The sequence below is a fragment of the Ischnura elegans genome, chromosome X (genome assembly GCF_921293095.1).
Source record: "Ischnura elegans chromosome X, ioIscEleg1.1, whole genome shotgun sequence".
NCBI classification, from domain to species: Eukaryota; Metazoa; Arthropoda; class Insecta; order Odonata; family Coenagrionidae; genus Ischnura; species Ischnura elegans.
Window position 1 is genome coordinate 35789368 of NC_060259.1, and position 23410 is coordinate 35812777.

General features: G+C 36.0%; 1 protein-coding gene across 1 annotated transcript in view; it reads right to left on the reverse strand.

Annotated features, from left to right (window-relative positions):
• Window positions 1-576: 576 nt before the first annotated feature.
• The window catches only part of LOC124171563 (neuropeptide CCHamide-1 receptor-like), a 289746-nt gene continuing 266912 nt past the window's right edge, over window positions 577-23410 (reverse strand). Inside the window, exon 3 of the mRNA XM_046550735.1 lies at window positions 577-3298. Coding sequence (XP_046406691.1) covers window positions 1795-3090 — 1296 coding nt within the window. The 5' untranslated portion in view covers window positions 3091-3298 and the 3' untranslated portion in view covers window positions 577-1794. The remainder of the gene's footprint in view (window positions 3299-23410) is intronic.

The window sequence follows — 23410 nt, forward strand, 5'->3', positions numbered from 1 at the left end:
ATTTTCAACTAGATGTGGTCAAAAAGATGTGTTTGTGTGTGAATTTCAGCCTTTCCTGAAGTGCGAATAAAAATATTTCTCCGATTCTACCTCACTTAATATCTTGATTGTCTTTTTGCATGTTCTTTACAGTTCGCAACAGACAAAATAGAGAAAAAATTCCACTGTAAACCATACGTGTTGAAACGCACGCCAAATTAGTATGGGAATATTTGTTTTACAAAACAAAACTTAATGTTATGGGAATAACCATGTTTATGTTAGTTCTTGTGTGCCTTAACTTATAGTTTACACACCTATTGCGGCATTACGTCACCAAAGTAACAAATAATATAAAATCACTTATCTCTTACCGTGATCTCAAATTTAAACTTAAGCATAATTTCCTCTTTGCTCACAAGGTGTACGTATCCTCAACATGGATCTAAATTTACGAATGGTAAATTTTGTTTCCTTATCCTTGTACTACCATTACACTGAATAATATTTATTATACATTTTAAATGTGATGTATCTTATAGTGTTTGTCGTATTAAAGAGAAACATGGCAAAAATAACAGTCGGCATTTAAAATAGTCCATTTAAATTTATTAAAAAGGATTCTCATATACATTGACTGTTACAACATCAGCTACAAAGCAGGGTTACGTTTCACACCAATGTGAAGGGCTTTTACAAATCGCAATAAATAGTTTAGCACAAATGGATTAGAAGCAACCTCGATTAAAATATAAAAATGATCATTTTGAACGCTTTCTTAAAATTGGGGCAGATACTATTCTATTCATTACCTATTTCAATTTAATTTCTCAGTGATCCGTATTGAATGCATGGAACGGGGAAATAAATCCTTTCTCGTGGTATAAAAATAAAAAGCTCCAATTGACAGATTTATGGTACTCACACATTTTAAACACAGCTTTTTTCACATCAGTACGCCTAAATATATAACACCTGAGCATCGGATTAACATTCGAATTGGCGCTTTTTTACATTGACATCCATGGTTATGAACTCATTTAAGTATTATAAAAGTGCCAACAAGCATCACAAGTAATAAACATGTTTAAAATTTGGTCATGTTACGTACTCCACAAGTTGACTTAACAGCATGAATGGTATGAGCAATGAGATATCTATAACAAAAGTAAAACGTACGTGAGTCTTTGATGGTATTTGGAGAACTGTAAGCTCTTTAGATTAAATTATCTTTGTCCTATCCTGCACGTACATCATGCATTGTTTATTTGACATATTTGTGGATTGATAGGGTGGTATATGATTTACATTTTCTAATTACCATAGCATGTGTATCAATGTCACATCCATAGTTACATTTTTACCGACAAATGCCGTAACAAAGTTTTAAAAACGGCCTCAAAATGTTTTTCACTTCCCACCGTGAATGATGCAGCAGGGACACGATGGTAATCCATAAATAGTCAGCCCTTATCGTTTCCAGTTTTGAAAAGGAAATGCGAATCGATTCAAAACCCAAATATTAGTTTCCAAAAAATACTTGCACGAATCACCGTCACAGCACAGCCAAGAACCACTGATAGATATAACCTTTTTTCACACTGTTGCTGTATTTTACACACATTTCAGCACTCATGCAAGCTGGAGTAACTAGTCTTAAGGTACATACATACGAGTAAATTGAGTACACTGTAAAAGATGGCACTGCGCACAACACCACGTGAATTCATCTTGGTTCCTGGCCCTCTTGCGTTTTACTTTTCTAAAGACCCAGTCAGGATCCTTATCCACTGTACAAGGTGGCATATTGTCAATTTAGTTCGCTGCCTGTTGAGCAGTAGGCTGAATCTGAGGTGCACCTGCTCCGTTTGTCAACGTTGTGAGGGTACATTCGTCAACTCGCTTCAGCGTGCTATTGAAGTGCGCCAAGGAATGCGATGAATCCCATAAGCTCCTTATAGTTGTCCTCTCTCGCGTCATATTGAACTGCCGCTTGCCCAGAGCCCGACGGCAGTGTCTTCTCCGACGCCCACCACTGCGGCTAAGCCAGCAGAATAAATACTGGTGGAATTGCTTCCTGTAAACGCCGCTTATAAAATATAGGGCAATCGGATTGATACAAGAATTGATGAATCCCAAGCAGAATCCAATTATTCGAAAGGAATGCCAAAAGGCATTGTAATGTTTTTGGGAGAGCGGGTAATAGTAAAACCAGAGCATAAAAATATGCTGGGGGAGGAAACATATGGCAAAAATGAGCACAAAAGCTAGCAGCATCCGAGACACCTTCTTGCGCGCCTTCTTCTGTCTCTGCTGCTGATGTATCCCTCGGACTACACACCTCTCGCCCGGTATGTTGTGGATGCTGTTCATCAAGTGGCAGGCCATCAGTATGTAGAAGAAAGCGATGATGGTCAAGGGTCCTAGGTAGTACACGAAGAACTTTGCGAGCACGATCACTTGCGGGTAGGAGAAATTGAAAATTTGCATATCCCAGAATGGGAAGCACACGTGGAACTCCTTGTGCTCGCTGATCGTGAAAGTTCGGATATGGGAAGCTAAAGCTGCCGGAATGGCACACAGTATCGCCAGCACCCAGACCAGAGCAGCCGCTGCCACTGTGAACCTCGTCACGTTCTTGCTCCCCCTTTGCGTCCTCATGGGGTCCACGATCCCAAAGAACCTGTTGGCCGAGAGGGCCGTGAGCGTGAATACGGACACCCCAATTGAAACGTCTTTGGCGAACTCGGACATCTTGCAAATGGCCACACCGTACGGCCAACTGTCCACGGTGTACACGGTCGACGTGAAGGGGACGCATGTTATGATGACCAGCAAGTCACCGAGCGCCAGGCTGAACACGTACATGCTGGGGGCATTTCGCATGTTCCGGTTCCGAAGGAAGATGAGCACAAGAGTCCCATTGCCAAGAACCCCGACCATGAAGATGATGGCAAACACTATGGGCACGATGTAAGTCTCAGGTCTCAGGGAGTACGGTACGTAATCGTGTGAGGTGTCCGTGTTGTTGGTGGAAAAATTCGAATGTATCGTCAAATTTCCGTCCAAGTCACCATTCTGGTCAAGAACTGTCACTTCACCGTCCTCCATTGTGGTCTACGCCAGTGGCCAGTTGTAATCAGTCTTCAGAAAGTAATAAATAGGCTACACTTTTTCTCTTCACCTTTATGAGCTCTCCTTCATTTCTCATATCAGTCTTTCCAGCAATCTGACACTTTAAATGTCATTTTCACACGTTGATTTTTTTGCACTTTCTGATAATTAGAGGGGTGAATTATCACGCCGGTAAAGCTGATATCTGAAAGAGAAAGAAAAATAAGGCTTAAAATTTTTTATCAGACAGAGATTCATTTACTGCTGAACAATTAAAATTAAAAATTTTTGAGTAACTATAACACATAAGCTATGGGAGGAATAACGGGGATAAACGTTCAAGTGTCTCGGTTCCCGATACACAAGCGTCAGTCTTCCGCACCAGTGTACCAAAACGGCTATAAATCACGTAGATATAGAATTTAGAGGAAGCAAGAGGCTATCCACGTCCTCATAACTTACAGACTTCTCGCTACATTTGACAGCCATTGAGCATTCAAACAGAGAGATATGTTTGATTGGAATTCAAATTCTTGCCATGCTTAACTTTGCTCTCCACAGAGCATTCATTTCATTCGAGAATGTTCATTGATTATAGAAAATGAGGCAAAAAGAGAAGAAAGGCCAGATCCAATAATAAATCATCTGTCTGTAGTGCAACTATGCCCTTCCTAATGATTGAAATCAAATTTCATTTGTCAAAAAAGGGTTACTATTTCATTTTAAATCTTTTAATTAAAAAAAACCTCTTTTTTACTTTGGAATCGTAACTGGAGGCATTTATTGGGTAGAAAACTTTTCATACTGGTTTGAGACATTTAAGCGCTTAATTAAGAAATATTTTCAACTGTAAATTATATCAGTATAAAGCAAGGGTCCGTATCTTTGCTGAACATAAAATAAAAAAAACAGGCTTATGCTTATACATATACATATATCCTAATACATATGAAGAATTGCGTATACATTGATAAGAAGGTTTTCCCTCGGTTCACTATTCTGGAGGATAACGGTCTTATTGAGTATAGCGTATTTTTTCTTTTACCAATCATTCAATTGAAACCTCTGAAAACCATTTCCTTTGCAAATGAGGAAAAAGTAATGCATTATTTTTAAGTATGGGAAAATTAATAGGAAATAATAAATACCAAGAAAAAAACAAGCATATCAAATCTGGCGTAGATTTGGAGAGAACATATTTAGTTAACAATGAAGGTAGAGCTGAGAAGAAGCAGGGAATTTTAGACGCCTTTTAGGGGAAAATTTATAGATGTAGAAATAATAAAAGCCTATCCATCTTCGTGCAAACTCCATATCATTTCCAGAAGTTAGCACCTAAATCACATAATTTTGATTCATGACCAGAGGGGAATTTTAAGAGAAGAGGCCCGAAGTGAAGCCTTCAATTGACCTTCTTTAAGTTACTCGGTTCTCTGGAACAGACACCAAAGGAAAATTGAGTGCTGAAAATTTCGGTGCGGGAAAGCATCGTTGTCGTAATGCTTCACTTCAATGGAATCATAACCATCCATGCAAACTAATCAAATTTAATCCCTTACGGGGCAGGCAAAGTCAAAGGACTGAAATAATAAAAACAGCGATGTGTTACAGTAAAATATATTATTAAAAATAAATAATATGCTCCTCCAACAGCGAATACCCATTCATACCCCTCCTTTAAGCTCTTTTAGTTATAGAAGTCTGATCAAATTATATTCTAAAGCTATTTTAAACTATTTTAGGAAAGAAAATCGTATCCAGACTAATTAAATGCCATAGCTTCATGATATATACTACCATTAAATGAGGGTAACAAATATTAGGTATTCAATGCTGTTATTTACTTTGAAACACCTATTGCTATCAAAGCACTCATCCTGAGAAATGTGAAAATGAAAGAGGAAATTTCACCACCACAATTTCCATGGGAGAAGTACTTGAGAATTGACGCGCCTACCTTTATGTTAAAACTATGCCAGAGATGTAAAATGCTTAAAAAATATGGATTTAGTACATTGACACAAAGTATTGGGCTTCGAAATTATATGAAGTTTTAATTGTCTAATTTTTGGGCCAAAATGATTAACGGTAAAATGGATGTAACAATTAAACGATAGGATTTTTACATTTTAACCGTTCAAAAACACATTTTAAAATTCTTCAAATGAATTCACCCTTAATTGTGCTACCTTTTCTTATGATTCAAATTCGCAACCCACAACGTCTTGCGTAGTTATCATGAGGCCAACGATGTAAGATGATGATTATTATGCATAAAAAAGTACAGCACGAGAAAATTACTTTTATTTAAAAATTTTATGAAGACATCATTTTAGATATTACCAAAGCTAGTGCATTAGCTTAATTTTATCCTTTTCTTTGTCATCATAGACCTCAGTGGAATGACCACGTTCATGCTTATAAAAAAGAAATTCTTATTCCTTGCGTAGTTTCCTCGATGAAATTCAATCGGCATCACAAAAACAACTTTTAAGATGGTATGCATGTGGTAAGTTCTTCTCATCACGTTATTTCAACGTATATTGCAGCAAATACCACTCCATCATGGTATGAATAACGATTACTCTGTCATCCAACATCTTGTGTATCATGATATACTAATATCATAGGACAACGGATACAGCATACTTTCGAGCTACGTAAGTTAATCTATCATGAAAAATGGACTTATTATCCTCTCTTTAGTTCACGTCAGCCAAAACTACTCAAGTAAATGGTTCATCAAATACTGTCGTGAATACTGTCGTAGTAGTATCATCTAAAAGCGGAAACCTCACCTGTAGAAACCCTCAACATTCGATAAAAAGGACGAAATTTTATATATCCAATATCCACATCATTTTTTCAAAGTGGTACCATTGCCGTTCGTATCAAGGAAAGTGATGGGTGGAAATGGGCAACTTCGTTCTAAAAATGTTCATTAATGCTAGAAAATATATCACCTTATCACCTACTTTAATCACTGTCTGATTTTTTCCTAAAACGTTCAAATTCATTCCATAGTTAGCATATTAGCCTCACTGCAATGAATTTATTCCCAAGAACTGTTCAAATAAATGGTAAAAAAAAGTACTGAAACTAATTTTTCTCCTGAAAATGCAAATTTATTTTCAACACATTACCGGAAGACCTTTTTTGCAGGCAGTCGAATACATCAACTGAAGATAATTTATCTACTTCAATAGATAAATATTTACTCATAAATTTACCTAAATAGTGCATGAAAACCTTCCATCAACTGTAGTCCATCGAGCCTCATAGAAAGAGAAGGAGATAAGCACTCGTCGGATTCTCCTATAACGTTCCGAGTTGTTTTCCCACCGGTGGAATGGAGATAGTAATTTTTATCTTCCAGCTGAGTGGAATGACGAACGTCACCGTCCACTGTGATGATGGGAAAATAACTCAAGGAATGACCCCATACGTATATTGCTCTCGCTTCGTAAATACCATCGTGTCCTACGCTATTCTATTTGGTCCTCTTACTATCTAGTTTATTTCCACCGAAATACAATCCCTAGATGCACAATGGGTGTTCCATCTTTTTATGGCCGAATATATTTCCATGAAGAAGCTAGAATTCGTCAAGCGCGTTGTTGGAAGATATTAGGACGAGAAGGTAAATAAGAAATAAGAGGTACTATTTCACACTCGTCCGGCCACACCTAGAATATGCAGCAAGCATGTGGGATCCAGTGCAAAAAGACTTAATCCATAAACTGAATAAAGTACTGAGGACTAAATTTCATATGAGGCTGCAAGATTCGTCAAAAACTGCCAAGGGCGTAGAGTAAGCGTTACACAGATATAAAACGAATTAGGCTGGGAGCCACAAGAGACTCAGAGGCTATGCGCAGGGCTTAGATAGCTTGAACTATTTAGAATGGATATCTTATAAAGCTACACGTAGAAAATCATTTAAGAATCTCTGTAAATTTCCAGGTTTGGCAGAAACATTAAATCAAGAGAGATATTTTGCTGAACGGATAGGTATGGGGATTCATTTTTCCAACGCACGATAATGGATTTTAATAAATGCTAGGTGTAAATTCGTTATAGCTTTCCCTTTTTGTGCAAATGGATGGTGTCCTAGCACCACCTGCCACACGCCTATTGAGTCGGCATTTAGTTTAGCATTGAAATATCGGAAAAATCTTACTGCCTTCTTCCGGTGACGGATCCCGGTGAGCCTAGCCGCAGAATTCCAGCAAACAGGAACTGGAAAGCAAACGTTTTACGAGGCATCAAGAGGGTAGATGGACAAAAGAGATGATAAGGCCTTGAGATGATGAAAGCTAAATTGTCTCCCAAATCACAACCATTGATTGTGAAACTTAGTTAGATTTAGTTCCACGTTATCTGACTGAAAGGAAAGATATACTATTTGCAGTTTCAATTCTAAATGTAGTGATGTAATAAATTAAAGAATAGGAAAAGTACTGTCCGCAGGATAAGAAACTATGATTTAATCAATTATAAATTCAAGATTTAAGTTTTACTAACATTTAACTCTTGAGTGGAAACATGATATACGTGTGAACTTTTACTTGATTTTATTTGTTTCCTCATTGCCAAATCTCTGTTATTTCTGCCGTTCCAACCATTTTCTTTCACAAAAATACTAATAATTATTTGGCTTTCCCAAACTTATTTTATAGTTACCATTCTTATAGGTGACTGAATCACATAGACGTACAAAATCTAAGGTTTACATTAACGCGCTATTTTTGTCGCATTTACATGTTGACTAAAATCACGATAGGACATAAAATTGACGAACTCTTAGCCATTCTGTTAACTGCAGTATTAGAGAAACCATGCCACATTATCATAGTTGGAGGTATAAAACAGGACTTTTTAATAAATTCTTGAGTCCTTGAATCCTTGAGCAGCACTTGACAGAGCGAATTTTATCCGTTTTTCATCAATCTATTTTTAATTTTACTAATAAATAATAATTAATAAATTTACCCGTGCCACACTAGCAAGGTTATGGAATTTAGAATGGATTCAACTGATTGTCAACTCATTTAAATAAAAAAGCCTGACATCTTGCTGCTAACAAAAATTTGACCACTGTTTAGAATTAGCAGTATAATAGCCCACAACCCATTCATAATAGTCATCCTTGCCTATTGTATAAACCTGCTTGACTAATTTCATGCATTATAGTTTTTGGAATGAATTTATTATTCTTAATTTTTGGATGGATGGTGAATTGGATGAAGAGTTTAATGGATGTTACAGATCCGGTACAAATATCAAATGCTGTTTTTTTTTACAGTTTATCTTAGTCACCCATCTGTGCTTCATACAAGGGTAATCATCCATGGAGAGAATTCTTCAATTCTTGAATTTATTTTAGCTTTTAATTGTAAAATTGATTTATTAGTCCCCATTTATCATTATGATATATTTGAATCAAATTTATTTCAATCATACAAGGATACATCCATGAAATCTGAAGAGTTTAATGGATAGTAAATGTACTGGGTTAATGAATTTTACGAAAATTATGGAAATGTTTTGTTTAGAAATTAAATAAAAGAGGAGAATCAAATGAAAATTAGAGAAATGATCAATAAAAATGGAAATAATTAATCGGGAAAAAAATAATTTCAATTTGTTTGAAGAAGATGAGCCCATTTGCTTATACCTCTTCATTTTGCGACAATGCTCAGGATTGACAAAAAGCATGACTATTATTATTTGGATTTGGGTGGATCACTCCTGTCATCCACTCCATACATCTTCATGTTAATACAAGAACCCTTTCACGATAATTGTTGAATTGATTGTGTAGTTGGCATTAGAAATGTACTATTCTTATTGGTCTGTTCAAAATTATTAGCTCTTGTCTCCATTTTTATTTCAGCAAAGCGATGATACATGGGCTACGTAAGTCATATTTCATCGATAAGAAACATTATTAATGCAACCTTAAAGCATGAAATTCGACGTGAATTCGTATTTTTTCATGACTTGCCAAACGAAACATTTCAGAATTGCATTAAAAAAAGAGTTACTGAAAAAGCTACTCCAATTATAAGTATTGGCTGAACAATTTGCAGTCAAAGGCTTTTATAACACAGAAGTCTATTACCACGATATTCTTACTCGACGACAGCGAGATAGGTATATGCCTATGAAAATCTAAAGCCAAATGGTTTACTTTTGCTAAAAATGAGGTGCTAAATTACATAAAAACGTTTCCGATTTACTTTTAGCTTCAACTTCATCCATTTGTTGAATAAATAAAATTATTGAAATTAACCGGCATCAATTTACCTCGGCACAAGAACTGAGAGCGGAATATATTCTGATTTTCTCATCAATGTTTTGTATAAAAAGGCTAAGTACCTTACATGCATTGACTTTCACTGATGCATTGATAATTTCTGCGTCTCTCTTTCCCAATTCAAAGTATTCCTTAGATTTCTCAATTACCGACCATCACCGTAACTCTTTCTGTTTCTGACCAGGTGAACGTCACTTTCTGATAAACCTAAATTAATTATAAGTACTGGAAATCCAATTTACAATCAAAGCATTGAAATACATATGGGAGTCCATTGCCTCTTAATTCTCAGTCAATATACAATCAATACGCATTCAATATGTACAGCAAGATATGTGACGAAAGTAACCAAAATTTTTCACCTTTACAAGGTGCTAAATTACATAATATGTCTCCAATCCACTATTAGTTTCAATTTCATCCCACGAATTGAGAGCGAAATATTTTCCCCATTTTCTCACCAATGTTTTGTGGAAAAAAGGCAACCTTTCATACTGTAAATCTCCACGAAGCACTGATAAAATCTAGTTCTCTTTTTTTCCATTCTATACCTTCCATAGGTTTCTAGATATTTTTGTCGACCATCATCATACCTTTCCGCTTCTACCCTGGTGGACGTCAATTTCTAAAAAACCTACACGAAATATAAGTACTGGCTGTCCAATTTGCAATCCAAGTATTTCAGAACACATAGTCCATTATATAGTAGTCCTCTCTCGTTTATAGCGAGATAAGTGACTGTGAAAGACGTAAAAAAACCTAAGTGTTTCTGTTTTACTAAGCATAAGTTGCTAAATTACATAAAATTTCAGCAATCTAATTTTATCCTCTACTTCACGAAATGCGTGTAATAGATGTAATGCATGGCATCTGGCATCAGTCCACCTCGGCACACGAATTGAGAACGAATTATTCTTCTATTTAACTCATCAATGTTTTGTATAAAAGGCTCAGAACTTTATAAACAGTAATTTTCACAAAATCATTGAAAAAATTCTAGTTCTCTATTCCCCAATCCAATACCTTTGTTAGATTTCTCGATCTTTTTTTCCGACCATCACCATATCTCTTTCCGCTTCCACACTGGTGAACGTCAATTTCCGTTTATTTACTTCATCTAACAGGCCTGTAACCTTTTGCCAAGGCGTCCCTTTGACGTCTATTTCCCCCTCTCTCGACCCGTTTCAGTTCGTCTGGCAGCTTCCCTGTTGTTTCTTTCGCGGTGGTGATCGCAATTCCTTTGTATCACTTGTCAGTTCTTTCACTCTTCTACATTATGCGCCTGCTTTTCCCACCCTTTGAGATTACATAAAATAGTCGATCTCCTCTGAATACCAACCTCCTTGAATATTCTTTGTCTAGATTCCCATTTCCTCGTTGGTTTTTAGACATCTTTACTTCTAAGTCAGTGTTTACCTCACTTTGTTTCCTTGTTTATTCTATCTTATTCCATGCATTACACCTGAATATTTGATTTCTCTATGCCCTCGAGGCACGTAAAACTCTTTCCCCTTATGAATAACGCATTTTCTATTCCTACATCCAGGGTATTATTAATTCCTTCAAAACAAATTCAAAATAGGATTTAGAGCAAAGAAAGTTTGAGTGGACCATATTCCTTTCCAAGTTCTTCAAGTGTCTCCTGCATCACAGGGAGTCGCTTTACGACAATGATATTGCTTGAAGTCTTAGATCTAGTTGAGTGCAGCAAGCGCCAAACAAGGTTTTGTCATCAAATAACTATACCCGCATATCCACATGCTATGTTTTTTGATTGTATTATCAGCATCAGCAAACCACCGCGTACCAATCTTTCGTGCACCGCGAATTTAATTTTTAATGTATCAACATTTTACTAGTTTAAAAACCTTAAGTATTTGCACAATTCACCGTCTACTATACGAATGCTTTATGTTGGTATGCATGAATAACTTAAAAATATAATTAATATCTTTTTAGAAATATGTTATTACTATTTATAAGTCATTGAGATATACCTTCATTTATGTACTTTCTAAGAGACTTTTGGGTATTCTTTTCTTTAATATAACTGGATATATAACTGGATTTTATCCTCAAAGAATCAAAGTGAACCTAATCTATATACTATAAAGCCCCCTAACGACCACTCACCGACTGACTCAATCAATCACTCATGTGTGTGTGTAACAAATTTTTGGGTTGAACGGGGTATCATACGACAAAAAGTCTAATGGCGACCCTCTCTAAAGTTGTCTTAACCCCCAGGAAAAATTATGAAAACACTAAATATCCATTGTTTATTTGTATTTTCAATAAAAATTGAGTATGGAAATTAGTTCAAAAAATGGCTACCAAAATCCAATGGCGGCGTGGCGATAATTGGAAGGAAGATAAAAACAAAAAATCTCATCAACATATTTGTTTATGCAAACAAGAGGAGAAAACTTGGAATTGAAGATAAGGGAATTAAAGCGAAAAGAAGATAAAGTAGGAAAGTTACAAAGTAATTTTCGAAAAGTCAATTTCGTAATAGCTGCTTTCCATAAGAACGAAAATTTGTAAGCATCAAGGCGTATTCAAAGGAAAATAGGAGTATTATAAGGTAGGAAATTACATGTTATTTTTGATAAATTACATTCTGTATATAAAATTTCGGTGTTATTAAAATCGAAAGTATGGATGTTAAGATGATTCTGCTGTTGACTGCAGTTCCTGTCTTGTTGCCGATACACGATTGCAGCAGAAATATATAAAAAACCTTTCATAAAAGAATGGTAGGTAAAAATGATTTTATTTTAATTGTTTGCGATGGTGATAACGTTTTATTTTTTGTTACGTTCTGTATTCTGTTGGTATCCTTTTTAATGTGTAATGCTATCCGTGAGCTGGTACATCAATGGAAGTGAATAATAAAATATGGAGGCTAAGTGCAATGTTAGGTATTTTTTATTCGATTATTTGTCTTAATAAGATCACGTTTCATTGAGTGACTAATTTATTTAGTAGTAAACGTCTTCGAAATCATGAAATTTATAAGCTCACTAGATGATTTTACTGCGAATTATATTGGATATGAAATCAGTTAGGAGATGTTTGTGTATCCCGACTCAATAAAACTTTATAGAGAGGTATTCCTTGAGTGATATCGTTCGCGATCATGATATACAATCTTGTAAAATTCGTCAAACTAAACCCAATTCATGCTAAAGATCTCCACTTTGCGCATTTGCACTAGATATTGATATTCAGTTCCTACGTAATTCTGTTGTTTGTATCATCCTTTCTTAAGCTTACAAAGGGAAACCGCAGTCACACGTTATTCATATTTCAAGAATTTGGTTGAGTAATGTGACAAATAATTCATTGTGCCATTCCATTCTCTTGATAACGCTCCCAGTAGGAGGAGTGAAACGTTGAGTGAAAATGTTTTCTACACAGCAATACCCGAGAACCACCACCAACATAAATGTGACAAATAATTAATGACTGCGTTTTTAATATTTAACATGGCAATCAATTAGCCTGGTCGATAGAGTCTGTAGCTACGCGTGAGGGTCCCGTGTTCAATACCCTATGCAGGCACATTTCTTCTCCACTTTTTTGTATTTATTGTGAGGAAACCTACATTGAACTCCTTATTATATGATTTTCAATCAGAGCAACGTTTCTCTAGGAGGACAATCTTTCATTTGCTCACGATACGTTGGGTTAATTATGCGTTTGATCTTATTTGTTATATTGAATTGATGGATGCCATGTTAAAAGTATTTATCGAACTACATTTATCAAATTTTTTTTCAAAGTAACAGAAATATGTAAGGCTCCACATGAATCCAAATTGCGATGAGCTCGATCAGAAACTTCTTCTTTTTCTAACTCTACTTTTTTGCAGAGTTTACTCGCTTTATGTAATGCTTTATCAATTAAAATGCAGTTAGCTGTAGTTCATTGTATTTCGTAAACTCGTTACATAATGATAGTAAGTATAAATTGAGTGTTACAGTGGAACATGTCCTCAGCCTTTTTTGTGTTTGAATTGAATAATTGAGACCCAGTCAGACTATTTTATTTTTTTGGTCAGAAAAACGCTGCTCTTCTGTAAAAAAAACATTTTCACGTGGTAAATTACGTACCATGCGCTCGTTTACTTGAAAGAGGAAATATTGCTTATATTTAAGTATACTAGCCAATTGAAAAGTAACGATCCATAAGTAACAAACGGTAGACAAAAAGTGCAAAACCTTCCATGGTGACAATAAAAGGCCGTCGGCCTCTGGCGGGGGGGGGGGGGGGGGGGGGGGGGGAGCGTCGGAGTGAGTTGATTTATAAAAAGAATAAGTTTCGAAGACAGTAAGGCAACTAAGTAAAATCCGGTTATCTAATTTCGTTTGTTTTGTAAATACCCATGAATTACCTTTAATTGGGATAATTTCGTCACTAACTGCTTTCGTGCCCATTTCTATATCGAAATACTAATTACGAATCCAAGGTTGCATATGAAATTCTGTTATCAAGAGCAGAATATAGCAATATATTACAGTAAAAATACGCCATTCTTTCTGAATGATCCAGTGTGCCAGTACTCTTGTTATTTAATTATTCGGAGCATTTGTGTTTTAAGGTAGGTCACAGTGGACATCTTACCTCAAGGCTGGATGAGGCAGAGAAAACGTTGACTACGAATAAACGTAATAAAATCAACGGTGGCTTTAATTATAGGTGGTTCTTTGTCATGGTCTGATTTAGCATGGATCCGCGGCGTCGGCTCTCAGTCTTCGGCGCAGAAATCATCTCAATCAAGCGGGCCCTTTTACGTGAGCGAATACAAATTCACGTTGAGACTACGAGTGAGACACAGTCATGGTCATTTACACAATAACTGTCAACGCATTATCCTTGAGCGTACATATAGCGTAATCAACCGCTTTTGGGTCCCGTAGACTTTTAAGGCCAGCACTTTATCATTCATCATTTTTACTCCCTCACATCACCTTTGAGGCCCCGGAACGTTTTATTATACCTGCTGCTCGTCAGTGGTCTACAGACTCCCCTACCACGAATTAGCATGCGGAAAGCACATTCACAGGTCATATGACTTTCGTAAACTTCCTCCCCTCAGGATCAAAGGCCCACGATATGCTGCCAGAAAACCAGGACATTAGATCGTTGATTTTACTACCTTTGACACATTTCGCACGACATAGCATTCGTTCCTACAAAAATATTAGGGTGTGGACAGAAAAAATGTGACTTAAGATTCCGGACACTCGACGGAGTTTTTCTTTCAAACAGTAGGTTTAAAAATACGCTTTTACTCATTAATGTAAGAATCAAAAGTCGTAAGCATGCACCTAGCTTCTGGAAATTATTTCGTCCAGTTTCATGAATATTTAAGGCTATACTTATGAAGACTTTATGTCAAGGGTAAAAATATAGCATCATATTGATTGATGAAATAAAAATAGCTGTTAGTAAAAGAGGCAATTAAAATCGGAGACGATGACGAATTAACGAAAGGATTTTGCTATCCAGTCCATCGGGGAATTGAATATAGAATTTTCTTCCACAGTTTACTACATAAGCATTGAATATTTATGAGTAATTTGAGAGGAAAATTATGATAACTTTTCTATTTAAATGCTACACGCGTGCGAACGGTACATATTTGACCAAATGGTGCTGACTCAAGCTTTGGTCTCTCTTCAGATCAATCCATTGAGGGTAAATCACAATTGAAAACGTTGTTATTCTTAAATCACGCTGATACTTCGTCGAGGCAGGAAAGGAAGCGTCTCACGTTAGAAGAAGAGGATTGATTTTGCCATCGAGGAAATGTATAAGGAAAAGGAGTTTCGTGTCTTTGTCTCCAATATTTTGCAATTATTGAACCTTCATCCACAAGATTACAAAATACTTACTAATTTGTTACATTCTGTGATTATTTTTATACTTTTTTGATAAAGTAAACCTAATATATTCTATATATTATTTCTCGTATAATTGTAACACTTTTATCTCAATAACCTCATATATTTGTTAGCGTTTGCATTTTGTGTAACCTCATTATGATTTTCGGCCCTTGAAATTTGATCGCATGCCTCAAGCCTTCGCTTTCAGCTCTTTGCTCCTGACTCAAAACTCCTTGCTCCATGCTATTAAATTATATTCCAGTAGTTCTTGATTTTATGTAATTCCTACCCGAAACATTTCTTACAGTAAATTCCAATAAGGAATTAGGGCTACAATCGGGTACCAGATGTTGGTCCTTCGCGTTCAGCATAACGTGTGCCTGATATTATATAGCCCATACCATAAATATTTCCACATCATTTGTAAAACAAACCTTGGAAATCTTTAATGTGTAATGATAGGACAATACCAACCAGCGGAACGTCTTTTTCTAAACTTTTTAGCTACCCATCGCAAAGAACATTCATTAAATGCTAAGTCACATCAAAGCTGTCTAAATTTTCATTTGGTTGGAGCAATAATATTGATAGCATTTAATGGAAACAGAAACTCAAGGCGGTCCGGCGGTATACACTACTGGGGTCAGGCGCATAAGTCCAAGACGTTTTTTACGATACCGAGGAAGAGAGAGGACGAAGGAAAGGAAAAATTAAGAAGACCGCCCACGCATCGCGACGCCTCCGGGAATAGGGATGGGAGTGGAATGGCTAGGATAGAGATAGATACCAATAGCGAGACTGAATTTGATGCTCTTAAGTAAATTAGAGACGATCATATGGAAATTAGGATCCTAGCTTTTTCCCTTTACATTAATAGCACACAATACAGATTTCACATTCGAGATATCTTTATTTTATTTCTGTTTATTTTTAGTCGATTATCATTCATTTTTAAATAAGTTTTTAAGCTGATGAAAGGTCACCTACAAGTTTTACCAGGCATGGAATACCTTCTCGAGATATCTTGAGTTGGCTGAAGTCACAATGATGGCTTTGGAAATGTGGCCTCATTCTTATACATTTCCTTCGGAATTTTTTGCCGTTTATTATAAATGTCTGTTGCTATACACATGAAGCGATATTTATATTTTTATTTTTAAATCGGTATGCATTTCACGGCTTCTAATAATCCACCGTGACGTCATCCTTGACGCGTGAATTACATCTATGGATACGTGGCCAATCCCTTTTTCAACACAGGAGTTGGTTGGTACTTAGAGCATTTACTATGATTTCATTACAATGAAGTCACAGATAAGATAAGATCATTTCATGCAAAATTAGATAAAACGTGTGGAGATACGCAAAAGAAATATTTAAATAATTAGACAAATTCTTCGATCTAAAAGGTTTTGAAAGCTTCCAAAATAATTTTATTTTTAAGACTGCGATTCTTAACTTCTCAAATAACTAGCAGTTCTTGAATGTAACAAATAAATCATAAATCGATTATCTGATTTTTTAAGTTTGTCCTCAAATCAGGATAGGACCAAAATATTCGCTTGCATAATGTACCGAAGTTAAGTGTCATGGAATTAAAAAGTGGGATTGAACATTAAAATACATTCTCGCTTATAAGAGCGCTGTTGCACCAGATTGTAAAGGGCGGTGAGGAAAGTATGCTGCCAATTTATCATTGATGGTTAAAAACAAGAACCTATACCCGGTGACGAGTGAAAGAGGATGACTTGCTCTACATATTCTCTGTGCAACAGAGCAATTATGTCTTCAAATATGTTAGACTTCTTAATATCAATTCACTTAACTTTAACTTTCAAGTAGAACAATGAGCTTTTGTTTCAACGACAACCCAGACTAATCACAAACGTTTGACTGAATTTATTTCTCATGATGTAAATATCAAGAGAAAGAAAAGGCTGGAAAAATACTGTCATAGCCAATGTGATGGCAGGAGGAGTAAAAATAATTGAGAATAATTATGCAGCCTTTCCACGGCCCAATGAAAGCTAGGAGAATTTGCGTAATATTCTAAGGTTGCAAAGCACGTTTAAATGAAGTCCGCATTTTTAAATATACTAAAGATTTTAAGTTGAATTTTAAGCTAAGACACAGGGATAATGACTTATTTCTAAATTAAAAGCAAAAACATTCATATGCTTGATCATCAAGATTGACAAAATGCTTGATTTACGGAAATAATCGTGGGGTGCGGGGAGTATTTAAGTTACTGCAACCTTCATGCTACCTCCTTTTCTCCAGACTTCCCATGTCTGGCAAAACTGAGTGAAACCAATGTTTTAATTTCATTAATCGCATTAGGCTGCGTTAATCCCGAAAGGTTTTAAGCCTATTAAGAGAGAAAAACTAATTCCAATTACGAAAGCCATTAGGTCCCTGATTGCTAAAATAATAAACGCTACAATTTAATTTTATCATTAAGCTGGTATTTTAAATACCAAAAGAGTTCCTATGTATCCTAGGTATCCTAATGTTCAATCTCGCTTTATAGTGCCATTAAACGAGTGACTGTTATCCAAAATTAGATTTATCGTGTAACGCGATACAGAGTATGCAATACATGTAGAGAAGGCAATCGCTGGTTTTTAGATGTTGTACATGAATTTTTCCGCACTGCCGACATTTGACTTAGTGATCACTTAGTGATATTAAGGATCACTTAGGACATACTTTTCCAACGACAAGGTAAAAACAGATGATTATATTTAGGTGTAAAAATTTGCCACTTTTACTGCCGGCATGAGGGTAGAGCACGGAAGAGTGATTTCTATGCCCACAAAACTGGCCCTAAATGTAATGCAAATCGTGTGTTCACACAAACACAGCCATGGCACGAGCTTTCTTTTCCTTATGGGGATAACTTTTCATCATTTTTTCTATATTCCTTGATTTTCATCGTACCTCCCACCTTTTTCTAGCATCTACTCCCGTGCATATATCACGCATTTATTATATAATTGTTAATTTAACAACTTATTTATTTTTGAATTATGTGATTAACCAATATCCACTTCCAATTATATGACTGTAGGGAAATCACATACTTTAAATCACTCTCCAAATAAATTTTGCTCTACGCTGATACTTAACCATGGAAATACTACAGCCACAGTGGAGGAAATCATATTGGTACATATTGCGCATGCCATTATATTTTTGGTATAAATTACAGATATATTTATACATAAAATATAAAGTTTGTGATAAAAAGGAGACTCAAGTGGCATTTTAATAATGTTCCAGATGGCACAGCATAAATATACCCAAGAAAGGGTTGCAGCTGCTGTATTGAAGGTATTGTGTTTGGTTTGTGGGTTTGATACGAACGAAAGTTGTCAAACTATGATTGGAAAAGGAATTACGCACGTATGGGAAGGTGAATTTTGAGGAGGAGAGAGATGAGTCGAAGGAAAGTGGGGAGGATTCCTTGAGGAATGAGATAAAGGTCTTGAGGGAGCGTAGGTCATGTGACCAGAGGAGGAAAATGTCATCAGTATACCAAACCCTAAGAAGAGGCTTTAATGGATAACAGGAAAGGAGTTTTCGCTCAGAGTGCCCAAAATAAAGACTCGCCTATGAGGGAGTAAATATGCTTCCCGTGGTACAGCCTTTTTTCAGTAAGTATTGATAAGTAGGTTATTAAAAGATAATGTATTACGGGTGAAAATGAATTGCTTCATGTCTAGGGGGAAGTCAGTGCTCGGAATAAGAGGGATAGGTCGTTGCGTGATGTAGTGGAGAGGGTATAGGATGTCCTCGTCCTGCAGCATAGAAGTATAAAGGTATATAACTTCTATTGATGCCATTTTAAGAGATTGATGTTCTTTAAAATCATATCATTTTTCTTCGTACTATCTAATTATAAACTTTAATCACTCAGCTGTCAGAAATCCACATTGATTTTTGACACTATTCAATTTTTTAAATCCTGTATAGGACTTGAGCTTCTCAAGAATCATGATATGCTTTTAAAGATTATTAAGATTTGGCGGACTACGTGCATTAGGGTGGTCCTTCTTTTTAAATTTTACAAATATCTTTTGCGAAGCCCCACACAAGAAAGTATGCATATTACGGAGGCTTCCGCGGTTAGTTGATTGGTGATGGTTTTCCGGGTTTACACCGCGTTGATTTATGTTTTGCGGACGACAGTTTCGGGCGAGTTCCAGCTCCCGTCTTCGGGTCCAAACGCGCCCGAAACTGTCGTCCGCAAAACATGAATCAACGCGGTGTAAACCCGGAAAACCATCACCAAAGTATGCATATTTTATTTTGTAAAATGAACAGATATTCTTTTTAGTTTTTTTAACAACCAGGTTCTCAAAATGCTTTTGATAAAGTTGCTTTATGGCAGTCTGGAAATTTTAGCCTGTGTTCAGTCACAACCTTCATTAAAAATTGTTTCTGGCTTTCATTTTTTGCTAGAATTTTATAAAACACTTCCATCAATTTAACTCCTCTTTCAGCAGTATCATTGGACTACTCGCAGATGTTTTTCTAGCATTAATTCCTTGCTTACATGCGTCGTCACTTTTCCAATCAACCGGATCCTCTGATAGAAATGTCAGAGGATTATTAAATGTTTTGAAAATATTTTTCGAGTGTCTAGAAATAAAATCCTCGAGGCCCTTGCCAATGAAGTGGACGATATTATTTGGAGAAACACAAATTCATTTCAGGCACGCGTCCGCATAATTCGTTTCATCTGACTCAAAGGCGTCTACTATTCGCTTTTTCGTCTCCACTGGTACATTTTCATCGAAAAATCCGAGGGCTACAGCTTCTGGGGAGAGGTACCATCAATGGATCCGAAATTTGCTCAATGCCGTACCACTAACTCCACAATCGGACTCAGTTATCATAAAGATTTTTGAAAAACAATTAATTTCGTCTAGGAGCCTCTTCTGCATTTGGTGCAGTAATCCAGGCCTCTACGTAAAGACGCACAACAAATAGGCGCACGTCACGAGTTATTTTCTGCTCTAATGCCAATAAAGGGAACTCCATGTCCGAAAACACCCAAAAATACATTGTCAGGAAATACAAGGCTTTGGACATCCACATAACATGGTGCAAAGTCCCTGGAGCGGGAAAATGACATCTCTCGCAGAGGAACACCGCCCAAAAATATAGGCATCAGGCATGCAGGACAAACGTTTTCGAGAATGTCACCGGACGTATTCGCAGATATTATGAAACTTGCGTTGGAGCAATAAGAAGAAAATCACGCGAGAAAGGACTACAGAGAACTCCTTGATTTAACTGTAGTAAAATAGAGTGACATCATCTTCAGTTATGTCCAAAAACACCCAAAAATACCAAAATACCGAAAATTTAAGTGCGATGCGGCACGTTTTCCCGGTATCCGATTGCAAAAATAATTTTCATAATTTTTACTCACCAAATGGAACAAAACTGGGGGGCGTTCCAAATATTCGAGAGAAATTTGAAAACTTTAAAAATAAGGACCACCTTAATGTGTATTGTAGCTTTAATACTCTCCGATGATTGCATTGTTTCCGAGTATTTATGTTTCGAAACTCACGGTAAGTAATTTTTTCAGCCAATTGAAAGCAAGTAGGTGGCTATTGCTACGAAGCGGGAGAGGGTGCAAATATCCAAAGGCTACAAACTGATAACCGTAATTATTTTTAAAAACATGTTCTCCAATAAAACGCGTTTGAAACCCAAGTCTTTCCAGTCGGAGGTACTCGCTATTCTCTCTTGAATATCTGAAAGCTTCCATAAATTCTGACCCCTGAGGAAACACACATTTATAATACATACTCTCGGTAAGGCATTAAAATGATTGGAAATTTTAAGGGAGAACTTTCCGGAGATCATGGCTCAAGGAATCATATTTTTACTCCTTATTGTGGCGATTGAAAAGAATCATGAATATTCATTCCGTAAAAACGTCTGCAGGAGGAAGAATTTTAGCTACTTCCTGGAATGCGATAGGTAAAAATACACGAACAAATTCTTCAATATTATAGCGTATATCCTCAAGGCACACTTTATTGAAAAGCAGCTTTCACTTTGAAACTTTTACCACCTACACTTTATGACTTCTGAAGGGTTATTACCCTATAATATAAAATAAAGTAAATATTAGTGATTCATAGATTAAAATAATATATTTTTGGGGTATTTAAAAGATACCACTTCCTTTTTCAAATGCTATAATGCGTATAAACGTTGGATGCATCTACGCTAATGAAAGAGAAAATGTTTTCTCAAAGCTGCTGCTTCCTGAAAATAAACTGGTATTTGTCATACTCCGTCAGAATGTGTAGCATGCAAAGGGTTAAATTGTGAGTCACGAAATGCTTAGAAAAATACAGTTACAAACAAATAAACGCCTCGGAGTGATTCAACAAGTTTATCAAATATGCCCCAGATGTCGTATTCAATTCCAGGTGTAAGCTGGGAAGTTCTTTTTATCGGAGACTGCTGGCCGTCAAGTATGTGTGAGCTTTAAGCTACAAAAGAGCTCTGGTTGGCACGGTTGGTGATTCTCTTTGGTCTAAAACTTAAGGCTAGCATTAAATGATGCGGTTATTTTATCCATGCTGTACATTCAGCAACCGCTAACTCATCACCATGCCGTAAAATACTTGTCTCATTTGGTTTCATTCAAACTCAACTCCCAGTGAAGTTGACAAGGTCGTAGTTGTAGAGCTAATCATCTATTGTCATTTGACAATATATAGAATGTCACGTACCTATCATTTATTATGTTTTTAATTCATAGAATTCGAATCTATATTTTAAAATTATCTATCCTGTAGTATTGTTAACTTTCGGAGAGTGTCGAAGCATAGTTTTTTTTTATAAGATAACAATTTTTCATTTGAGTTAATTTTTAACGATTGCGTGTGATATTATCTATAAGAGGGAATAAAAATACAAAAATCTCCATTGTATTTTTTGAACTGTAAAGAAGATAAAACATTAAAATATGATGTGAGTCAATGAAGGCCTTCCACTTTGATTCAAAATACTAATCAATTTGCTATAAATATGGTTTTAAGTTTTTTAAATTGAAATTGCTGAGGAAGTAATACTTAACTAAAGTTAATTGAATTCGAGTATCATAAGCTAATTGGAAGACTAAAATAAATGCTATCAGGGAAAATTAATGATCTCAGGCTGCATGAACATTGCTAGAGATCAGTTCAGATATTTTACAAATATTTCCGCATCGCACTTAAATTTTGGAAATTTGGTATTTTTGGGTATTTTTCGGACATACTTAACTAAAGATGATGTCACTCTCGGATTATTCCACCAGGCTGGATTATCATTGCCAGACATCAGCTAAGATATTTTTACAAACATTTTATATTGTTTGCCATCAACCATTCCTGGCTATCAAAGCTGAAGGAAATTCAATTAATTGCAACGTTTTGAGAAATTCCTGGTATTGTGAAAAACATTTAATAGATTATCGGCCGGATAAGGTGATTAAAATGCAGGAGTCGTGTGATTCCATCGTTAGGAAGAGTAAATTCGAGATATAGATTGATCGTTCTAGTCCCGGAGGAAACGGATCAAGAGCTGTTTTGCGAGGGAATAAGGCAGGAAAACCAAATTATTCCACCCACTGTCTCATTATTTCCTTCTAGACAGTTGTAGGGGAAAGAATTTGCCTCGGCACCGTTTTCTTAAAATACATCTCTAAATATGCCACCATTAAACTGGAAAAATGGAACCAGTTCATTATTTCCATACACGGCTCTGAAATTGCCTCAATCAATTCCATTTTTCGATGTTCACAAGCTCACATTAACATGAAATGAAATCTCGATGTGGTAGTAAATCAAGAAAACTTCATTGAAAACATTTTATTGTTCTCTAAAAATAAATAATTCGTGAATATACTGAGACGATTCGTGAAATACATCATAGAGTGCATTTCAGGTGGCGTAGGCGTAGTAGTGCATTTCAGGGTATTTGCAGTACAGTGCAGGGTTGAAAGTAGCGCATAATTTTAATGCGGATCGGTATAAAGCAACAATATAGCAGAGGGTGTTAATGCTTCAGCAAATTTTATAATTTAACGGAC